The sequence below is a fragment of the Salarias fasciatus genome, chromosome 7, assembly GCF_902148845.1.
Source record: "Salarias fasciatus chromosome 7, fSalaFa1.1, whole genome shotgun sequence".
Classification (NCBI taxonomy): Eukaryota; Metazoa; Chordata; class Actinopteri; order Blenniiformes; family Blenniidae; genus Salarias; species Salarias fasciatus.
The window spans coordinates 2,505,923-2,528,769 of record NC_043751.1 but is presented as its reverse complement, the minus strand read 5'-3'; the positions used below and the strand labels follow the sequence as shown (position 1 = coordinate 2,528,769).

The following is a 22,847-nucleotide window of genomic DNA, read 5'->3' as shown; positions in this document are numbered from 1 at the left end:
CTGGGTGACGACTACGAAAAGGTGGTGACATCTGGAGAGACAGAGGACGGCCGGAGAGACGGCAAACCAGGGTCGGGAGGCTTGGCAGCCCAAGCCACATCTTCCAAGAGGAAGATCCCAAAGCAAGCTACAGGACACAACAACAGGAATATACCCCCAGGGGTGCCTGAGAGGGGGGGAGGATGAGTACCCCAACAGGACAGATTTAAGAACGACGACTAAGGATAATGGCATAACGATGACGACAGTACAATGCATCTGCGGCAAAACCTGTAAGAATCAGAAGGGTTTAAAGATACATCAGGGCAGGATGAAATGTTTGTCAGTGGCAACGATGACACAACGCACAGAAGTTACTTCTGGTCAGATGCAGGAGGAGCTAGGCCCGGAGGCAACCCACAGTGCCCAGAGCCTCCAAGTGTCACCTACAACCACTGTCAACAGTTCGAATGCCACGCTAAGCCCCCAAGAAACAGCATCATCTTCAGGCAACCCACAGAGCCTCCAAAACCAGCAAACTTCAACCAGGACAACTGGCCTGCCGCCTTCAGCCAGGCGGAGGATCCAGTGACCCCAATCCTCAAAGAGATCTGAGTGGCAGCAGTTCGATGAGGATGTAGATTGTGTCTTGGGAGTGACAGCCAAAGGGGACGTGGACCGTCGACTGGAAACTATGGCCACCCTCATTGTAAACATCGCGGCTGAGCGTTTCGGAACTGAGGCAGAGTTTCACAGGAGGAGGCAGAGGGAGCGGGCCAGGAAGAGAAGTGCTTTCCTGGCCAATCCCTTCAAGTTGACCAAGCAGCTTCTTGGCCAGAAGAGGTCTGGCTGCCTTACCTGCTCCAAGGATGCCATCGACGAGCCCCTCAAGGCCATGTACAGTGACCCTGTCAGAGAACATCCGCTGGGTCCATGTGATGCACTGGCAGTGTCACCAGAGCCCACATCAGAGTTCAACCTCAGGAGCCCTGCCTTAGTGAAGTCGAGGAAGTGGTGCAGAGGGCACGGGCAAACTCAGCCCAGGCCCAAGCGGAGTTCCGTATAAAGTCTATAAAAAATGCCCAAAGCTTAGACATCGGCTTGGAAGGCTCTGAAAGTAATTTGGAGGAGAGGGAAGATAGCTCATTCATGGAAGTATGCAGAGGGAGTGTATATACCGAAGGACGAGAAGTCTGAGAACATCGACCAGTTCCGCGTTATCTCCTTGCTCAGTGTTTGAGAGCAAAATCTTCTTCAGCACTGTAGCCAAAAGACTCTCCAACTTCCTGTTGAGCAACAATTACATTGACACGTCAGTGCAGAAGGGAGGAATACCGGGAGTTTCAGGTTGTCTGGAACACACAGGCGTGGTAACACAACTCATCAGGGAAGCGAGAAGGGAGGAAAGGGGACCTGGCGGTGCTGTGGCTGGACCTCGCCAATGTCTATGGCTCGATACCCCACAAGCTGGTGGAAGTAGCACTAGAAAGACATCATGTCCCCCAGAAGGTTAAGCAGCTCATCCTGGACTACTACAGCAAGTTCAGTTTGAGAGTCTCCTCTGGTGAGTTGACATCAGACTGGCACCAGCTTCAAGTTGGAATAATCACTGGGTGCACAATCTCAGTGACCTTCTTTGCGCTGGCAATGAACATGCTGGTCAAGGCAGCTGAACCAGAATGTAGAGGTCCTCTGAGCAAGTCAGGAGTAAGGCAACCTCCCATCAGAGCCTTCATGGATGACCTCACGGTCACAACAACAGCTGTACCCGGAGCCAGGTGGATCCTTCATGGGTTGGAGCGTGTCATGAGGTGGGCACGGATGTAGCTTGAAACCGGCAAAGTCGAGGTCCTCTGATAATGAAGAAGGGCAGAGTCACAGACAAATTCTGCTTCAGCCTGGGAGAAGACCAGATTCCATCAGTCCACCGAGAGGCCAGTGAAGAGCCTTGGTAAGGTCTTCAACTGCAGTCTGAAGGATGCCGATTCTATCAAGGCAACCAGTGTAGACCTAGAGAGCTGGCTAAGGGCAGTGGATAAGTCTGGGCTCCCAGGAAGATTTAAGGCCTGGATCTACCAGCACGGGATCCTCCCAAGAATACTCTGGCCTCTCCTTATCTACGAGGGTCCCCATGACGGTGGTGGAAGCCTTCGAGCAGAGGGTGAGCAGTTATCTGTGAAGATGGCTAGGATTGCCACGCAGTCTGAGCGGCATTGGACTTTATGGCAACACCAACAAACTCAGGCTCCCCTTCCGCTCAGTCAGGGAGGAATTTATTGTAACACGGACACGGGAACACCTGCAGTACTCTAGATCCAGAGATGCCAAAGTGTCCGGGGCAGGGATTGTTGTGAGGACAGGGAGGGCATCCGATGCGGTCGAGCAGGCAGAGTCACAGCTAAAGCACTAGGCTATCTTGGGGACAGTGGCACATGGCAGGGCTGGACTTGGAGCCAACCAGCGATTATTTCGACTGTGCCAGTGGAAGAGAGAGGCAGAGGTTGGTGCAGGAGGAGGTGCGAGCCTCAGTCGAGGAAGAGCTAACCAGCAGAGCAGTGGCCATGCGAAAGCAGGGTGCCTGGATGAAGTGGGAGCAGGCGATGGAACGAAGACTCACCTGGAAGGACATCTGGCAGTGGAATCCTCAGAGGATCAAGTTCTTGATCCAGGGGGTATATGATGTTCTCCCAAGCCCATCCAACCTCCGCACATGGGGCAAAATAGAGACATCTGCATGCCCCCTGTGCTCCAAAACACTGGGAACACATCCTGAGCAGCTGCTCCAGGGCGCTGAGCGAGGGTCGGTATCGATGGAGGCATGACCAGGTCCTCAAATCCACCGCAGAGGCAATTAGCAAGGGGTTCAAAGACAGCAGATCCACCCAAGCTACAGCCAAGGCCATCTGCTTTGTCAGGGAAGGACAGAGACTGGAGAGAGCACCTAAGAACTGCTCGGCGGGTTTGCTCTCCACGGCACGAGACTGGGGGATGACAGTTGACCTAGAGAGGCAGCTGAAGATTCCATCACACATCACCCAGTCCAGATTGAGACCAGATATCATCTTGATCTCAGAAGCCACAAAACAACTCTTCCTCCTGGAACTAACGGTTCCATGGGAGGAGAGAATGGAGGAGGCCCAGGAAAGAAAGAGGGAGAAGTACCAAGAGTGGGTGGAGGACTGTCGGAGGAACGGGTGGAAGACCAGGTGTATGCCAGTGGAGGTAGGCTGTCGGGGGTTTGCGAGCTACTCCCTGAGCAAAGCCTACTTAACACTCGGCATTACGGGTGAGAACCGCAGAAGGGCCATAGGCAACAACGTGGAGGCAGCTGAAAGAGCCTCCAGGTGGCTCTGGTTGAAAAGGGGAGAGCAGTGGTTGTAGTGGGGGTAGCAAGCCACTTGGACACAGGCCGAGAATTGATCACCTCGGTCGGGTTGCCTAGAGGAGGGTGTCTGTTGCAAGACCCGAAACACCCGATGAATCTAGGATACAACACTGATGATGTGTCCAAGTTTGAGCATCAGTAGATGTATTGTTAACCATGGTTGTCTTTAAAAACTGTACACTCTTTGGCTTTACTTGACTTAAAATTCACTACTGTATAACAGTTACCTGCATACGCTCATGTGTGCAAATGTGAGCATGTGGAGGAACTACACAATACTGCACTTACACAAGCTATGCACATCCACATAGGTATGCAGGTGCATGCATATAGTAATTACACCTAAGCGCTGATGCACATGCCCAGGCACACTGTGTGTGTGTGGGCATGTGCATGTACTCTATCATTATTGTATCTTTATGGTTGTCTTCTCACGTATTTGCTTATTTATTTTCCTCCTTGTCACAAAAGTTGACATGTAAATAGCCGACAATGCAGCTATGAATGTGAAAGTGGAAATAGGGGTAAGCTCTAATAAGTATCTACTTCTGCTTACTCCTTTTGAGCCTTGTATGACTGTCATGTCCTTTTATTTTTGTTTTTCAATTTGTTGCTTGATTGTTCAACATATGCTCAAATAAACTGAACTGAACTGAGTGCAAAACAACAATTTCAGAATACAGTCACTTTTTTTTTTCTTAGCATGGACATGGTGCTGTTATATTACGCCAGCTCCGCTTGGCAGTGCAAACTTTGCACCGAGCTCTTCCCTTTTTTTCGTTTAAAGTTTTCCCAAACTTTAGACATTTTCTGGCGTTTTCTTTGTTGTGCTTCCTCCTTTTCGCGCCAGCATTTTCTTCATTCTGCTCTTCAACGCCCCGATGTGCCGTGAAAACGCGTCTGCGTCGCGACAACACGCCGCGTCCGACGCCTCCGCGTCTCGTCGCTGGTGGAACGCGCGTTCCCATTTATAGCGGAAAGCATTTGGCGGTGTGAACTAGGGCTGAACGATATGGGCAAAATTTCATATCTCCATATCTATGCCAGATATCTCGATATCGATACGATATATTACAATGAATTCAGTGAAAGTTAAGCATTTTTCTGAAAAATAAAAACATCATAATACAGGGCATGAAATTCGTCAAAATTTTAACAGGCCCTCCAAGTTTTTTCAGCAGGTCCTCAGAAAATTTTAACAGTTCCTCACAAGTTTTAACAGGTCCTTAATTTTCAATTTTGTAAAATGCTGATCAAAAACAGGATCCAACAATAATTTTTAAATTAAACTGTTGTATTTTGTTGTACTTGTTTAGTTCTGTTTATATCTATCTGCTGCTCTGTGTCTGGGATGGTAGATCTTCTTATGCTATATGGCCCACCCTAAGGTGCAAATTTATAAAATGATTTTTATTAATTTTGTTGCAGGTATGCATGTTTCTAATTACTGATTGAAGCATCCCAGCTTTGACAAGTTCCTTTGGTGGTGGTGGCACATTCACCCCAGAATCCATACCAGCACAAGTCACATTTCATATAATGTAGCTGCACCCAGTTGAAACAAAGTATTTTAGCTGAGATCCTGCTGATGGCTGTGAATGTTAGTGTAGATTCTGATTCTATTCAGTTATTAATCTGACCAGGTTTTGTCTCTGTATGTATCAGACCCTGGAGGACCTCTCTCACTGATGTTCATTGATGTCATTCTGTATTTGCGCCCATGCCTGCCTGTGATTGCCTCATTCAGGGGTGGAGAACTGTACTATCGCAGTAAATCATTAACTGTTTCGGCAGATTTGCATATTTACAGTTACTACTGTTTACACCCACTGCTGTCATTGTGTTCTGAAGTATTTGTTGTTGGAGTTCAAAGCAGCGCCAGAAATCCAGCAGTACCTCCTTCAGTCCAGCAGAGGGCGCATTGTGGTTGTTAGATGCAGAGTGCAGCGTGAAGCACAGAAGAAGAATGCAAAAATGGAATCCCAGAGTTACGAGGCGTGTTGGTTTTGATTGATTCATTAAAAGAGAAGCAACGCAATTTCATGATAAAAAAAATCTAACAGGCGGTAAGGATCTACTGATATGGCACCTAAACCAGCGGAGATTCAAACTCAATTGGTCCCCACCGCCATTTTATGGGGAATTTCGCGCCCTGATAATACAAAAGGATGTTAAAAAAAAGCAGTTTTTTTATGAGAACTCACTGCCACTACCACCAAATTCGTTTGTGCAGATTCTGCAACCGCGTCTCTTCAGCACTCGTGTTGTTTTGCTTTCTCCGCTGCGTGTAGCACATGTGAGCGTCTCCGTCTCCCTCCTGCCTCCCTCTGATGTTTCTCATTGGCTGCCATCATCTGTCAACCAGTAAAGAGGTTTGTGGTTGGCTGGCCTGACCTGTGCATGGGCAAGCTTACATGCAGGGCAAGCAGGGGAAATCTTGATATCGTCGATTTTGACAAACTAATGTCCTGAATGTTCATATCCCGATATCGATATGATAACAATATATCGTTCAGCCCTAGTGTGAACGCAGCTCCATTTCTCGCGCCGTGCTTCATGCTTGCTCCAACATGTCCGTGCGTCTTACACGCACTCACAGCGCTACACGCTGGCGGTTTCACGGTAGTTTCACTGTACACAATTAATAAACGAATCCTCGAAGCAACAGAATTTAATTCGAAGCTTTTTTATAATCGAATCATTCGATTTATTCGATGAATCGTTTCAGCCCTAATTAATAATTGTGGCCACGAAATCGTGTGCACGAATTACTAATTTGTGGCCATGAAAAAATAAATCGTGGCCACAAAATACTAATTTGTGGCCACGATTTAGGTATATCATTCATTCACTGAACAGACCAGTAAAGTTGGCAGCATATTGACAGATGCAGACTTTTGGTCTCAATAACTCTTTAACAAAACATCAGTAACATACAAAGGGCGTCTCCATCCCATCGCTGTGAGGTGGACGATATGCTACAAGCTCATTCTAATTAAAAATATCTGTCTATCAAGCAGCAGAAACGGCGTTGACCCCTATGAGCAGCCGGTAGTGCTGCGGGGTTAAGGGATCGTCTGCAAGACGACAGTGAAGACAAATACCACAACAACACAGTAGTGGGATTCACTGCAGTGTCACCATAATCACTACAACCTTCACCTGTCTCCTGTCATAGTAGAAAAACACTTTGTTAGATATACATTTTTTTTCATAGTTTGATTGTTGAGGCAGATTTCATTCATCTACACTACAGTGAAGTTATTGAAAAAATTGCTCGTAAAAAGTCATAAAAATTATGTGAATATCTTCTTTGGTCAAACCACACTCAACAAAAATATAAACGCAACACTTGTTTTGCTCCCATTTTTCATGAGATGGACTTAAAGATCTAAAATTCATTCCAGATACACAATATTACCATTTCTTTCAAACATTGCCACATCAAGATGCTCATCAGACACCATGATTAGTGCACAGGTGAGCCTTAGACTGTCCACAATAAAAGGCCACCCTGAAATGTGCATTTTTGTCTCACAGCAAAACGCCTCAGATGTCTCAGCATTGAGGGAGCAGCTGGCATGCTGACAGCAGGAATGTCAACCAGATCTGTTGCTCGTGCATTGAATGTTCATTTCTCCACCATAAGCCGTCTCCAAAGGCGTTTCAGAGAATATGGCAGTACATCCAACCGGCCTCACAACCGCAGACCAGGTGTAACCACAGCAGCCCAGGACCTCCACATCCAGCAGGTTCACCTCCAGGATGGTCTGAGACCAGCCGCTCAGACAGCTGCTGAAACTATTGGTTTGCATAACCAAAGAATTTCTGCACAAACTGTCAGAAACCGTCTCAGGGAAGCTCATCTGCATGCTCGTCGTCCTCATCGGGGTGTTAACCGGATTCCAGATCGTCGCCGTAACAGACTTGAGTGGGCAAATGCTCACGTTCAATGGCGCCTGGCACGTTGGAGAGGTGTTCTCTTCACAGAGGAATCTGGGTTGACATGGTTCAGGGCAGATGGCAGACAGCGTGTGTGGCGTGGTGTGGGTGAGCACTTTGCTGATGTCGATGTTGTGGATGGAGTGGCCCATGGTGGTGGGGGGTTATGGTATGGGCAGGCATCTGTTATGGATGAAGAACACAGGTGCATTTTACTGATGGCATTTTGAATGCACAGAGACACCGTGATGAGATCCTGAGGCCCGTTGTTGTGCCATACATCCATGAACATCACCTCATGTTTCAGCAAGATAATGCACGGCCCCATGTTGCAAGGTTCTGGACACAATGCTTGGAAGCTGAAAATGTCCCAGTTCTGGCATGGCCAGCATCTCACCGGACATGTCACCCAGTGAGCATGTTTGGGATGTGCTTGACCGGCGTATACGACAGCGTGGACCACTTCCCACTAATATCCAGCAGCTTGGCACAGCCTTGGAAGAGGAGTGGACCGACATTCCACAGGCCACAATTGACAATCTGATAAACTCTGTGCGAAGAAGATGTGGTGCACTGCATGAGGCAAATGGTGGTCACACCAGATACTGAGACAAAAATGCACATTTCAGGGTGGCCTTTTATTGTGGACAGTCTAAGGCTCACCTGTGCACTAATCATGGTCTCTGATGAGCATCTTGATGTGGCACACCTGTGAGGTGGGACGGATTATCTCAGCAAAGCAGAAGTGCTCACTGTCACACATTCAGACAGATTTGTGAACAATGTTTGAAAGAAATGGTAATATTGTGTATCTGGAATGAATTTTAGATCTTTAAGTCCATCTCATGCAAAATGGGATCAAAAACAAAAGTGTTGTGTTTATATTTTTGTTGAGTGTAATTGTTTTAATATGATCAGCAGGAGCTCCTTTGATACTTGGGCAGAGTTTATTTCTCTGTTGCACATTATAGTGATGGGTGCAGTGTGGATTGGGTGGCAGCCAACGGCAGGGTGCATGGCGACCCGATCCTCAGACACAGAGACTAGCTCGAGGGACGTAGAATGTCACCTCGTTGAGGGGGAGGAGCCCGAGCTTGTGAGGGAGGTTGAGAGGTACCGGCTAGATATAGTCGGGCTCACCTCCACACACAGCCGGGGCTCTGGAACCCTCCTCTGGAGAAGGGCTGGACTCTCCACTGCTCTGGTGTTGCCGTGGTGAGAGGCGGCGGGCTGGTGTGGGTTTGCTTATAGCCCCACAGCTCAGCGCCATGTGTTGGAGTTCACCCCAGTGAACGAGAGGGTCTGGTCCCTGGTCCTTCGGGTCGGGGACAGGTGCCTCACTGTGGTCTCGGCTTACGGGCCGAACAGCAGTGCAGAGTACCCGGCCTTCTTGGAGTCCCTGGGAGGGGTGCTGGACAGTGCTCCGACTGGGGACTCCATGGTTCTACTGGGGGACTTCAGCGTCCACGTGGGCAGCGACAGTGAGACCTGGAGGGGGGTGATTGGATCACACGGCCTCCCCCATCTGAACCCGAGTGGTGTTCTGTTATTGGACTTCTGTACTAGTCACAGTTTGTCCATAACGAACACCATGTTGGAGCACCGGGGGGTCCATAAGTGCACTTGGCACCAGGACACTCTAGATCGGAGGTCGATGATTGACTTTGTTGTCGTGTCATCTGACCTCTGACCTTGTGTTTTGGACACTTGGGTGAACAGAGGAGCAGAGCTGTCAACCGATCACCACCTGGTGGTGAGTTGGATTCGCTGGCGGAGGAGGAAACCGGGTTGTGAGGGTCTGCTGGGAACGTCTGGTGGAACCCTCTGTCAGCAGGGTTTTCAACTCCCACCTCCAGGAGAGCTTCTCTCATGTCCCGAGGGAGGCTGGGGACATTGAGTCCGAGTGGACCATGTTCTCCATGTTCTCCACCTCCATTGTCGAAGCAGCTGCTTGGAGCTGTGGTCGTAAGGTCTCCGGTGCCTGTCGTGGCGGCAATCCCCGAACCTGGTGGTGGAGACAGGAAGTAAGGGCTGCCGTCAAGCTGAAGAAGGAGTCCTATCGAGCCCTGGTGGCTCATGGGACTCCAGAAGCAGCTGACAGGTACCGGCAGGCCAAGAGAACTGCAGCCCGAGTGGTTGTGGAGGCAAAAACTCGGGTCTGGGAGGAGTTCAGGAGGCCATGGAGGAAGACTATCGGTCGGCCTCGAAGAAATTCTGGCAAACCGTCCGGCGCCTCAGGAGGGGAAAGCAGGTCTACGCCAACACTGTTTACAGTGGAGGAGGAGCTACTGACCTCCACTGGGGATATCATAGGAAGGTGGAAGGAATACTTCGAGGACCTCCTCAATCCCGTCGCCATGACATCCGAGGAGGAAGCAGAGACTGAGGTCTCAGAGGTGGACTGAGAGGGGCTCTGGGAATACGGAGTCCGGGGTCCGGGCTGTCCGGTCCTTGTATGACCGGAGTAGGAGTCTGGTTCACATTGCCGGAAGTAAGTCGGACCTGTTCCCGGTGCATGTTGGACTCCAGCAGGGCTGCCCTTTGTCACCGGTTCTGTTCATAATCTTTATGGACAGAATGTCTAGGTGCAGCCAGGGGCCGGAGGGGGTCCGGTTCGGGGACCACAGGATTTCATCTCTGCTTTTTGCAGATGATGTTGTCCTGTTGGCTTCATTTAACCTGGACCATCATGCACTGGGGCGGTTCGCAGCCAAGTGTGAAGCGACAGGAATGAGGATCAGCACCTTCAAATCCGAGGCCATGGTCCTCGACCGGAGGAAGGTGGCCTGTCCTCTCCAGGTCGGTGGAGAGACTCTGGCCCAGGTGGAGGAGTTTCAGTATCTTGGGGTCTTGTTCACAGTGGGGGGCGGATGGAGGTGAGATTGACAGGCGGATCGGTGCAGCGGCTGCAGTGATGCGGTCGTTGTATCGGTCCATCGTGGTGAAGAAGGAGCTGAGCCGAAAAGAGAAGCTCTCGATTTACCGGTCAATCTACGTTCCCACCCTCACCTATGGTCATGAGCTTTGGGTGATGATTGAAAGGATACAAGCAGCTGAAATGAGCTTCCTCCGTAGGGTGGCTGGACTCCCTTAGAGACAGGGGGAGGAGCTCAGAGTAGAGCCGCTACTCCTCCAAATCCAGAGGAACAGCTGAGGAGGCTCGGACACCTCTTTAGGACGCCTCATGGACGCCTCCTGGGGAGGTTTTCCAGGCATGTCCCACTGGGAGGAGACCCCGGGGAAGACCCAGAACACTGGAGAGGCTGTGTCTCTCGGCTGGCCTGGGAACGCCTTGGGATCCTCCTGGAAGAGCTGGAGGAAGTGTCTGGGGACAGGAAGTCTGGGCATCTCTGCTGAGACTGCTGCCCCCGCGACCCGGCCCGGATAAGCAATGGAAGATGGATGGATGGATGGAAGGACGTTATAGTGAAGTTATTGAAAAGTATTACTTGTTAAAATATGGAAACACGTTTTAAAAAATTGCTTATTTCGGCAAAATGATTGCTGTAGTAAGATGGACAGAAGTCCTTTGATGGATTCAGACACGTTTCATTCGCTACAGTGAAGTTATTTGAATTTCATTATTCACAAAATCCATTCAAACTTGACTTATTTTTTTTAATATCAGTGTTTTTCAATTTGATAAGAGACAAATGAAGCTTGTAATTATGGTAACAGTGCAGTGAATCCCAGCGGTGGTATTATGTTTTGTTTTGTGTTTTTGTGGTATTTGCCATGTCATCTCTGGGGCTCTGTATTCAACAACTCAGCTTGACAGAAAAAAACAGAAATGTAGAATTGTTTACAAATTTACGAAAAAGAAAAACTGAAATATCACAAGTATTCAGACCCTTTGCAGCGACATTCATATTTAACTCACATGCTTCCATTTCTTCTGATCCTCCTTGAGATGGTTCAGCGTCTTTATTGGAGTCCAGCTGTGTTTAATTAATCTGATTGGACTTGATTAGGAAAGACACACCCCTATCTATACGAGACTCACAGCTCACAGTGCTGTCAGAGCAAATGAGAATCCTGAGGTGAAGGAACTGCCCTCGGAGCTCAGACAGAATTGTGGCAAGGCACAGATCTGGCCAAGGTTACAAAAGAATTTCTGCAGCACTCAAGGTTCCTCAGAGCACGACGGCCTCCAGAATCCTTAAATGGAAGAAGTTTGGGACGACCACAACTCTTCCTAGACCTGGCCGTCCAGCCAAACCGAGCCTTGCTGAGAGAGATAAAGAAGAACCCAGAGATCACTGGCTGAGCTCCAGAGATGCGGTAGGGAGATGGAGAAAGTTCCACAAAGTCGACCATCAGTGCAGCCTTATGGCAGAGCGGCCTGATGGAAGTCTCTCCTCAGTGCATCAAAGTCAAAAACACAGGAAGGACGCCCAGACTAGGAGGAATAAGATTCTCTGGTCTGATGAGACCAAGATTGAACTGTTTGGTGTGAATTCTAAGCGGTTTGTGTGGAGAAAAGCAGGCACTGGTCCTCACCTGCCCAGTACAATCCCTCCAGTGAAACATGGGGGGGGGGGGGCATCATGTTGGGGGGTTCAGCTGCAGGGACTGGACCACTGGCTGCAACTGAAGGAAAGCTGAATGCAGCCCAGTACAGAGATTCCCTGGAGGAAAACCTCCTCCAGAGGACTCAGACTGGGCCCAAAGTTCACCTTTCAACAGGACCATAGACCCAGCTCAGACACAGCTAGAATAATAATAATGCATTGGTTTTATACAGCGCTTTTCAGGACACTCAAAGACACTTTACATTGCATTCTTCATTCACTCCATACTGGGTGGTGGTAAGCTGCTGCTGTAGCCACAGCTATCCTGGGGCAGACTGACGGAAGCGAGGCTGCCAATCTGCGCCATCGGCCCCTCCCACCACCAACCATTCACTCTCACAACTTTCATACTAGGCAAGGTGGGTGAAGTGTCTTGCCCAAGGACACAACGACAGTTTTACGCCTGCGGGAGCGGGGATCGAACCACCAACCTTCCGGTTATAAGACGACCCGCGCTACCAACTGAGCTACTGTCGCCCCCTGAATAACAGAGTGTCTTCAGAACCACTCTGTGACCGTTCTTGACCAGCCCAGAACCCTGACCTAGACCCAATGGAGCATCTCTGGAGAGACCTCAACATGGCTGTCCACCAACATTCACTATCCAACCTGACAGAACTGGAGAGGATCCCCAAATCCAGGCGCGAGAAACTTGTTGCATCATTTCCAAGAAGACTGCTGGCTGTACGAGCTGAACAGGGAGCTTCCACACTGAGCACCGGCTCTGAATACTTCTGACCATGTGACAATTCAGCTTTTTCATTTTGCACAACTACTGAGTGCACGTTAATGAGAAATGAAATGAACTTTTTTTGCTGGCAAATAGCTGCAGTGGCACAGAGTGAGAAACTTTAAGGGGTCTGAATACTTTCAGACCTGCTGTAAAGTTCACTTTGGCCTCTTTTCCACCAAACTGGTTCCCGGGCCAAATCGGGACTGGCACCCAAAATTGAACCGGTTCTTCTGTTCACAATGCAATGCAGTGCGGGGCTCGCGGCGGACCGCAGGGGGGGTTTCTCCTGTTCGATGTCAGCGCGCTGCAGAATTTAGACTGAAAAGGTCTGGCAGAAACCTGCGTACTGACGTTCTGCAATGACGCGATGACGTCGCTCCACCTCAACCTCCCCCTCCCCCTCCCCCTCTGTGGCCGCAGTGTGGTGGAAAACCAAAGCGGGATTTTTCAGGCCCTGGATTTGAACCAGTTGGGCCCCAGGCCCCAGTCCGGCCTGGGAACCGGTTTGGTGGAAAAGAGGTATTTGACCTGCTGTAAAGGTTAGTCTGACCTGCTGTAAAGGTTAGTCTGACCTAGGGCTGGGTACCGTTTAACGGTACCTCACTGATACCGACCGAAAAACTTGGGTATATAGTGGTACCGAACAAGAGACGTGCGTACGGGTCTCAGTTCCGGTTCTTAAAGTGGCTGTGTGGTCGATAAACATGCTGGGAGCCTGGCTTCTGTTTTTTTTTTTGCCCCAACGATCATTCCCAAAATGTGTGGAAACGATGGTTCAGTTCTTCTCTTTTACTGAAGAAACGCTGCATCGCATCAGTGAACATGTCACCACGTCTCGCCGGCTCACACTCTTTCTAACAGCATGCAGAGAGCCTGCAGCCTGCAGCCCTTCTTCCTCTCTGGTGTCTGTCTAAAATAAGGTTGAACATGCAAACAGCACACCTAGTGGCAGGAAGTGCAAATACAGTCATGGCGTCGTCTGTGTGCCGTGAAGGCAGGGACCAAAAAAAGTACTGTTCAGGAACCGGTACCGTACATGAGGTATCGAAAAAGTACTAGTACCCGAAAAATATCTAACGGTACCCAGCCCTAGTCTGACCTGCTGTAAAGGTCACTCTGGCCTGCAGCTCAGACACGCCCCACAGTCTTATAGCTGAGAGTTCTGCTTATATTCAATGAGTATGACATGTAATTTTATATCTTGGCAGTGTGATTACTTAAATTCAGAACAAACATTGATTTATACTTTACCCAGATTCACACAGTGCACCAGTAAAACTAAATATCACCACTTCGTTAACGTCACACTTGATCTGCAGCTCTCCAGTATAATAGAAAAGTATGATTAAACTTCTCAAAGCATATCTGTTTTATACATTTCTGAGCTCATTAAAGCACTTTTAACTCTTTATAACCTCAACTGTCATTTTTCAGTCTCGGGATAAAGTCTCTGAAGGTTTGTAAGAAAACTCAACGGAGCGCAGGGTGGCGGACCGTGGCCCGGACCGTGGCCCCGGACCGTGGCCCGGACCGTGGCCCCTGATCGTGGCCCCGGACTGTGGTCCCGGACTGTGGCCCGGACCGCGGCCCCGGACCGCGTGGTGGTCATTTCGTCCGGCGCACTGTGTTGAGCAGTTTGGCAGACCGGGCTGCCGAGGTGGGGAGGTGTCCAGATTCAGCTTGGCGGCCGCCGCCCTGGGAGCTGGCCGCCTCCAGCCCGGTCTGCTCTTGTGCAGGTGGAGCTTTGGTGATAATTTGGCTGGCAGGTGTGCAGTGTAGAATCAAAACCAAAACCTCACCGGCAGGTTTCCAGACTGTCGGGCACGTTCTAATGCTATAAATAATCACAGCCACCACTAACGTGACCGTCTGAGCCGGCATTTGGGTCTGTATTCATACACAAAGCAGAGTGGGTTTGGACAGTCTTCAGGGCCTCTTCATCCTGACAGAATGTCCACTGAGCGTCTGTTATTTGGTTGATTCTTTATTTCTTGAAGCCCATTATCTACAAAACCTTCATATCTGTATTGCTTCTGTCCTTAAAGCATTAGAAATTGTCAGCAGGTCATATGAAGCTCATTTCGTCTCCTGACTTTTGCGTGTGAGTCAACATGGCTGCAGCTTCCCTCTGATCTGAAAGACCTGCTGCCGGCGCCGCTGGACCTCTGCCGTCCCCGTTGTGGCGGCGCTCTGCCCTGAAGCCGCCGCCAACCTGTGGAGCTGGACTGTTTCTAATTCAGGAGACCTCAGAGGGCTGCAGAGCCTGGTTTTCAACCCCCCCACTCCTGGCCCAGCCACCGCTCTGTGCCCTGTAAATAATTCAGTCAGGTTTTAAAGCCCAAATTAATTGGAGCAGCGGGCGGGAGGACGTCTCCCGCTGGTCCCTTCATTAGTGACGCCGGCTGACATTTGTGCTGCCGGCAGGTTGGATGGGCGCCTATGGAAGCTCCGGGGGGACCATCACTGAGACATGAGGGACCCCGGGGGCTGTGAAGGTCTTCGGCGGTGATATCTGTAGTCCTTCAGCTCACAGCGTCCTCACTGCTGCAGGACAGACTTCTGCCCTTTAGGACTGTGAAGGACAGACATGAGAGGACAAATGACTCCTGACAGTCCTCTGGCTGGACCCTCAGACCCCGTGTCCCCTCTCAGACCCCGTGTCCCCCCTCAGACCCCGTGTCCCCCCTCAGACCCCGTCCTCAGACCCCGTGTCCCCCCTCAGACCCCGTGTCCGTGTCTTCAGAGATCTGTAAAACCTCAGCAGGTATTTTGCGACCCCGGGCTGTGGTGGAGGAGAGGCTGAGGGACCAGGAGGACATGTTGGTCAAACGAATGAGTTTTTGGACGATTAAAGCCGTTCTGGGAGCCGGCGCCACACATGCCCCATTGGCTAACAGTATATGGAGGTCTGCAGCTCCACTGTGGATCTAACTTTCTCCCGGACCACTTTTCGGATCAGAAAACCCTTCTGAGTGAGTAGATTGTTCTACATCTTTCTATAAACAACGTGAAGACTGTTTAAACCGAACTGATCCTTTAAGCATGATTCCGTTGCTCTGGATGTCCAGCAGTCACAGGTCAGGGCGACTCTCTGCTGATTTCAGTGATGTCGCAATGTCATTTTTCACATCTGTTTAGAATGTTTGGAATTGTAACTTGGCTGAACTGTTTGCATGTGGGTACGACGTAGCGTGGCTCCAGCGTCTTCATAAGGCAGCGGAAACCGTGGTTTTCGACTGGGCAGTATGGTTGAATGCTCTGCCGATGGATGTAGCGACAGCCTTTGCTCTTTTCTGGGCTCGCGGAGAGTTAGCTGGTAAATGAACTTCAGATGCCTTGTTGAGCTGCATTTGTTTGGGAGCCGTTTGAGTTTCTGGGTGGTGCCGTGTTAAATGGTTTGGAAGATTTGTTGTGTTTCCGCAGTACTTCACCTCCACACTGCAAGTCTTGCATACAGCTTCGCTCTTATCCAGTCCATTGCCGTCTTTGTAGTTTTTTAATCCAAAGTTTTTCCAGACATCTGCCTTCAAGTCTTTTGTTGGTGGTTTCAGCGCCTCCCCCATGATCTTCTTCTTCTTATTCTTCTTCTTCTCCTTATTTGGAATAGCAACCAACAACTTAGGTGTACACTGCCACCGACTGTATGTCTTGGTGAATGTACTTCAGGTTACATTCTAATCACCATATTCCCAAAAAAATAAATAAATAAATAAATAACACATAAATACCAGACTCCGCCATGATGTTTTTTTTTACCAATATGGACTAGTCGCACCAGATCTCGTGTCATGCGAGAAGTCACATGACACTATGGGGGGGAAAAGACACATTAAATAAATCAATTCAAGGGTTTTATGAATCGATATAGGGCTATTAAAAGAAGAATCGATTCAAAATCAATTAATCAATTTTTTTAAACCCAGTCCTAGTCAGACCTCATTCTGGTCTGGACCTCCTGCCATTGCTGGTGCTGCTTTGACAGAGGACAGGTTACCTCAGGTCTGCAGCTGGAAGAGCGGGACCTGCTGGATCGCTGAGACGTCTCGCTGAGACGTCTCCGAGCTCCTTTTTCTGCAGGATTTGCTTTGTTCTGTTTTTTCCTGCTCTGCGTGCCTCCTGCCGTCCAGAAACCCTCCCAGGGAGCCCCAGTCGAACCAGCAGCACAGCATTCCCTTCCTGTAAGATTGCCATCTTGTTCCCCATCAGTGGCAGCCCCCCGCCCCCCGGGGCCCCCCGGGGCCCCCCGTGCCAGACCCTCAGGAGCAGCGAGGGGCTCCGGGGCCCGGCAGGCTCTGGTAGTGTGACCAGCCATGTGGATTCCACAGCACCGAGCGCTCTGGTAGACCCGCTCAGCTCTGCTCAGAAAGGACACACTGGATGGTTTATGTTTGAAGGACATCAGTGTCCAGCCCAAAGACTGTCCTCCTCCTTCATGGTTTGGATTCGTATACACAGCCCAGAGGTTATTTTGTCTACCTTGACATGTTTCGGCTGCCAAGCTGCAGCCTTCCTCAGAAGTGGCAGCCGAAACATGTCAAGGTAGGCAAAATAACCTCTGGCCTGTGTATACGAATCCAAACCATGAATACAAAAAAGGCCTAATGAACCTTATCGGACTACTGTCCTCCTCCGTTGGGACGTCAGAGTCCAGTGAGACAATCCAAAACCAAGAGGTCAGTATTGAGTAATGAGCACTGTGCCGCCTGCTGCGAGCGACTGTGCAGGACGGCTTGACCCTGGAGAGCTGTGGGGGGGCTGTGAACCCCAGACCACCTGAATGAGGACACCTGGACCCCCGGCCCAGGTAACCGGTTTATCTGGAGGTTCAGAACCCCCTTGAAGGGACCCGCCTGAGCAGAGCCCAGAGTGCTACGCTATCCATCCCACTCCAGTGGTCCACGGTCCAACGGTCTGTCCACGGGGGGCAGTTTGGGGTTCAGTGTCTTGTTTGAGGACACTTCGAAATGTGGAGATGGGGAATTGAACCATCAACCCTCTGATTGTTACGGCAGTGGTGATTTGTCCCTCGTCAGCATATTCTAGCTTGAGCATTTCCGGCCCGGTCTCTGAGTGTCCTCGTCCTAAAGAGGATCCCTGACCCCAGGAGGGGGGATGTGCGTCTGTCCCCTCCAGACAGACGGTCCTCAGACTCCCAGCCAGGCCGTCTGTCCCCTCCAGACAGACGGTCCTCAGACTCCCAGCCATGCCGTCTGTCCCCTCCAGACAGACAGTCCTCAGACTCCCAGCCAGGCTGTTCAGACTTGACGTCTCGTTGCTCAGTTGTTGCGGCAGGAGGACCGGACCGCCTGCTTCAGGGTGGTTTAGTAAGCTGGTGCTGACACTCAGTGGGTCCATCTGGTCATGAAAACTCTTTCAGTGGTCTGGGTCTCTTTTGTAGGACTGGAGGATCATCCTGAACCGTCAGTTTGACCTGAAAACTTCAACCTCTATGAATTAAACAGCACATATCTTTGAAATTCAACAGTTAGTTCTCGATATCTTTGATATTTCATAGTATTCTCATGTCTCTCCTGAGCAGCTCTCTGGAGGGTGGGCTGTCGGTTGGCAGTGGCCAGACGGTCCCTGGTCTGGTTCCAGGGTGTGGCTGCTGGTTGGTGTGTGCTGGAGGCAGCGTCGGTTTTCCTCTGCTCACCACCAGGGGGACTGCTCTCTGGACAGCTCCGCTCACCACCCTGCTGCTGGGACGCCGGACGTCCCCTCCTGGTCCTCGCTGAGACTCTATTTTCACGTGGCCTGGGTTTGATGTGGTTTCCTGAGGCTCGGCAGTGGCTTCAGTTGGTTTATTGTTCTCACAGTGTCTCACTCAACATTGTCCTCGGCTTTACTTCTTGTTGTCTCATGCTAGCTGTTTCCAAAGCTGTCCGTCCCTGGGAGAGGGATCCCTCCATACTGTGGTTCTCCCCAAGATCTCTTCTTCTCCCACTGGGTTTCTGGAGTGTTTTCTTGCCGGATGTGAGGGTCTAAGGCGGTGGTTGCTTCGTTTTGTCTCGTTACTGTGAATTTGACATATTAACATTATGCTTATTCACTGTTTGTATTGTTTTAACATTCTAACATGACTCAGTTCGGTCACTGACGAGCTGCTGTGGACTGTTCATGCCACCATGTTTATTGGTCTGATGTCAACGTTCTCACTCTGTTCTGTCTGTGGACTGTTTATATGGACACTACACTGTGATTCATTGTTATTATCAAAGTCTTTATCAAGCTTTGACATTTTTACCGACCAATGTAACATCTTGAAGCCTCTGAGGCAGCTGTTGTTGTGATACTGGGCTGTACAAAAATAAATTGATTGATTGATTGAAATTGACAGTGCTGATCCTCAGAATGCACCAGCCGCCAGACGACCTTTGACCTGTGTGGAGCATCCTCCAGTTTTCAGCTCCTGTTATCCATTCGACTTCTGCTGTGCTGTGAAATGATGAGAAATGACGTTCTCAGGTTTCATCTGGTCTGATATTCCATCGACAGCTTGTCTTTCTGGTCTTTTCCAATCTTCCCCTCAGAAATAGAATATTGCTCTAAGAAAGCTCTCTTCTGTTACGCTCTGCTTCAGTGTGGGTGTCTTCCTGATGTGCACATCTGTCTGTCTTTCTATCAGTATATCTCTATATCTGTATGGCCATGGTCTCTGTTCTGCCCTCCAGCCACTGCTGTGTTCTCTCCGTGTTCTCTCCGTGTTCTCTCCGTGTTCTCTCCGTGTTCTCTCTGTGTTCTCTCTGTGTTCTCTCCGTGTTCTCTCCGTGTTCTCTCCGTGTTCTCTCTGTGTTCTCTCTGTGTTCTCTCCGTGTTCTCTCCGTGTTCTCTCCGTGTTCTCTCTGTGTTCTCTCCGTGTTCTCTCCGTGTTCTCCCCGTGTTCTCTCCGTGTTCTCTCCGTGTTCTCTCCGTGTTCTCTCTGTGTTCTCTCCGTGTTCTCTCTGTGTTCTCTCCGTGTTCTCTCCGTGTTCTCCCCGTGTTCTCTCTGTGTTCTCTCCGTGTTCTCTCCGTGTTCTCTCCGTGTTCTCTCCGTGTTCTCTCCGTGTTCTCTCCGTGTTCTCTCCGTGTTCTCTCTGTGTTCTCTCTGTGTTCTCTCCGTGTTCTCTCCGTGTTCTCTCTGTGTTCTCTCTGTGTTCTCTCCGTGTTCTCTCCGTGTTCTCCCCGTGTTCTCTCCGTGTTCTCTCTGTGTTCTCTCTGTGTTCTCTCTGTGTTCTCTCCGTGTTCTCTCCGTGTTCTCTCTGTGTTCTCTCCGTGTTCTCTCCGTGTTCTCTCCGTGTTCTCTCTGTGTTCTCTCCGTGTTCTCTCTGTGTTCTCTCCGTGTTCTCTCCGTGTTCTCCCCGTGTTCTCTCCGTGTTCTCTCCGTGTTCTCTCCGTGTTCTCTCTGTGTTCTCTCTGTGTTCTCTCTGTGTTCTCTCCGTGTTCTCTCCGTGTTCTCCCCGTGTTCTCTCCGTGTTCTCTCCGTGTTCTCTCTGTGTTCTCTCCGTGCTCTCTCCGTGTTCTCTCTGTGTTCTCTCCGTGTTCTCTCCGTGTTCTCCCCGTGTTCTCTCCGTGTTCTCTCCGTGTTCTCTCTGTGTTCTCCCCGTGTTCTCTCTGTGTTCTCTCCGTGTTCTCTCTGTGTTCTCTCCGTGTTCTCTCTGTGTTCTCTCTGTGTTCTCTCTGTGTTCTCTCCGTGTTCTCTCCGTGTTCTCTCCGTGTTCTCTCTCTGTCAGCCTCTTCTTCAGTTTGTGGTGGTTCATGCCGTGTCGGGTTTGTCTTCCCATGATCCTCCTCTGGCTCCTGGTTCTCTCGGGGTTCCACTGTCTGAGGCGTTCACTGAGCAGGTTCTCACTGGGGCCTTTTCATGGACCGTTATATATGTATAAATAGACTGGTCTACATGGCATTTTATTTTGAAAGAAAATCCAACATGGTTGAAAAGGAAACTCTTCTTTGTGTTTGATTCCCAGTCAAGATGCTCTGGTCAGAAATCAGTGGCTGCAGGACGTCTCCATGGTTAAACTTCAACATTGACTTTAAATTCTGCTTCTAAGCTGATGGAATGGTGAATGAAAACTGTTGCAAACCAACACTATTTAAGTCATGCAATTCCAAGCATGATTAATTGTGATTAACTATGGAAATAACACAATTAACCATGATTAAAAATACAAATCTTTTAACAGCCTTGATATGTATGTACATATATATATATATATATATATATATATATATATATATATATATATATATATATATATATATATATATATATATATATACACACACACATACATACATACATACATACATATATACACAAAACTAATAGATGTTTCCGAAGACAGTATTTGTGTCTGTATCAGATGAATCAGGATTGAGCTCATGTTCCTCAGTTGGTGTCACTGTGACGCTCGTAGCCTGAGGCCATGCATCAGTTCTCCGTCGGTCCGGGCCGGTTCTTCCCATCCTGACCCCAGACTGCTGCTCTGCAGGCTGGACCGAAAACATCTGCTCGCTCCGTCATGTTAACATGTCTGCTTTGTTCCCTTCTCCCCCCGTCGCTACGGCGCCTTTCCTCCTCTGGTTCTCTGAATCCAGTCCTCCAGGGTGGTCTCCTGCTGCCCCCTCCAGCTGCCTTCCCCCCGTCTGTTTTAAAGGCTTAATGTTTATTTCAGTCTAAATGAGTGGGAGAAGGTGGAGGTGGTGGGTGGGGGGCTGGGGGGTGGGAACAGGACCCGCACTGCAGCTGGACCTCATGTCTCCGTGTCCCCTGTCTCCCAGGGCTTCCTGAAGAGCGAGCGCGTGTCTCGCATGGTGCAGAGCGGCGGCTGCTCGGCCAGCGACTTCCGTGACGTCTTCAAGAAAAACATCGAGCGGCGCGTCCGCAGCCTGCCCGAGATCGACGGCCTGAGCAAAGAGACGGTGCTGAGCTCCTGGATCGCCAAGTACGACGCCATCTACAGGGGGGACGAGGACGTGCGGCGGCAGCCTCAGCGGGCGCCGCCGAGCGCCGTGTCGGAGCTCATCCTGAGCAAGGAGCAGCTGTACCAGATGTTCCAGCAGATCCTCGGCATCCGCAAGTTTGAGCACCAGCTGCTGTACAACGCCTGCCAGGTGAGGTGCCGCCGACTCGGCCCTTGAGCCCGGCGCTTTTACGATCCCTGACTCTTCACACGGTGAAGACCCGGCTGTCCTCGCTGCAGCTCTGCTTCCAGTCTGGACAGAGAGACCCCTCCTGGTCTTTACAGACCCCAGCGCCAGCTCACGCTTCGGTCCATTCGGTGTTATTAAATCCTTTATTTACCCAGGTGAAGCCTCGCTGACAAACGGCGCCCTCGACCCGCTCAGTCAGAACTGCCTCCTGTCCCCCCGCCTGCAGACCCAGGTCTCACCGCCTGCAGGCGAGCTGCGGGGCTGCGTTTCCCCGCGCTGATGGTGTCCCACGTTGATGACATCATCAGCGTGACGGAGCACAGCGAAAGTAAACACTGGGGAAGAGCTCAGTCCCCGTCACCTGTGGACGACTCTCCTCTTCCCCGCAGATCAGGAGGAGCTCTCTGACCAGTGCTGGGTCGTCCTGAGGGAAATCTCCCTGTGTCCACAAACAACTAGCGCGCTAACGTAGCCGCGCTAACGTAGCCACGCTACGGTGATGTCATCACGACCCGGTCTGCCTTTCCCACTGAAGCTGATCGGAGGCGAGCCGACTAAAACGTGAGTCGCTTGGAGAGTCGAACGACCTGGGTGGAAATGCCAGTTACACCCTTTCCCACTGCCATGAGGATCCGGGTATTAGCGGGTATTAGCCAGTGGGAAAGGGGTATAAAAGTCCAAATCCTCGCTTTATCAGCCTGGAATGTTTCCAGATTCCAGGACTTGGTTTCAGTCATCTTAGATATTAGTGCCAAGTTTGTCAGTTTCGGTCGTAACCACAGGGATGCTGTACTCAAGAAGTCGGACTGCAGATGGCGCCGTTCTCCCGCTTCCACTAGTGGGAGAATAGCGCCAAATCCTGTATAAATTCAGCTGACAAGATACGTCACAACAACATCAGTGATACTCTGAGGAAGAAGGCTGACAGCCTTCGAAACTGTCAGGTAAACAAACAATACCGCATCGGTCTGTTTAGAAGAACTTTCGCCTTTGGATTGTAACCATATGATTGTGACAGTGTGAGTGTAGAACAGCCGAACGTCGCCAGGCTCTGGGTGGAGCTGCCTCATATTACCTGAGCAGTATTACATGAAGCTCAGCAAGC

General features: G+C 50.2%; 1 protein-coding gene across 5 annotated transcripts in view; it reads left to right on the top strand.

Moving 5' to 3' along the window:
- The window catches only part of cadps2 (Ca++-dependent secretion activator 2), a 219,114-nt gene that overhangs the window by 45,274 nt on the left and 150,993 nt on the right, over window positions 1-22,847 (top strand). For all 5 annotated transcript variants that reach the window (XM_030097248.1, XM_030097247.1, XM_030097245.1 and 2 more), the window contains exon 3: window positions 21,369-21,703. In XM_030097248.1, coding sequence (XP_029953108.1) covers window positions 21,369-21,703 — 335 coding nt within the window. The remainder of the gene's footprint in view (window positions 1-21,368; window positions 21,704-22,847) is intronic.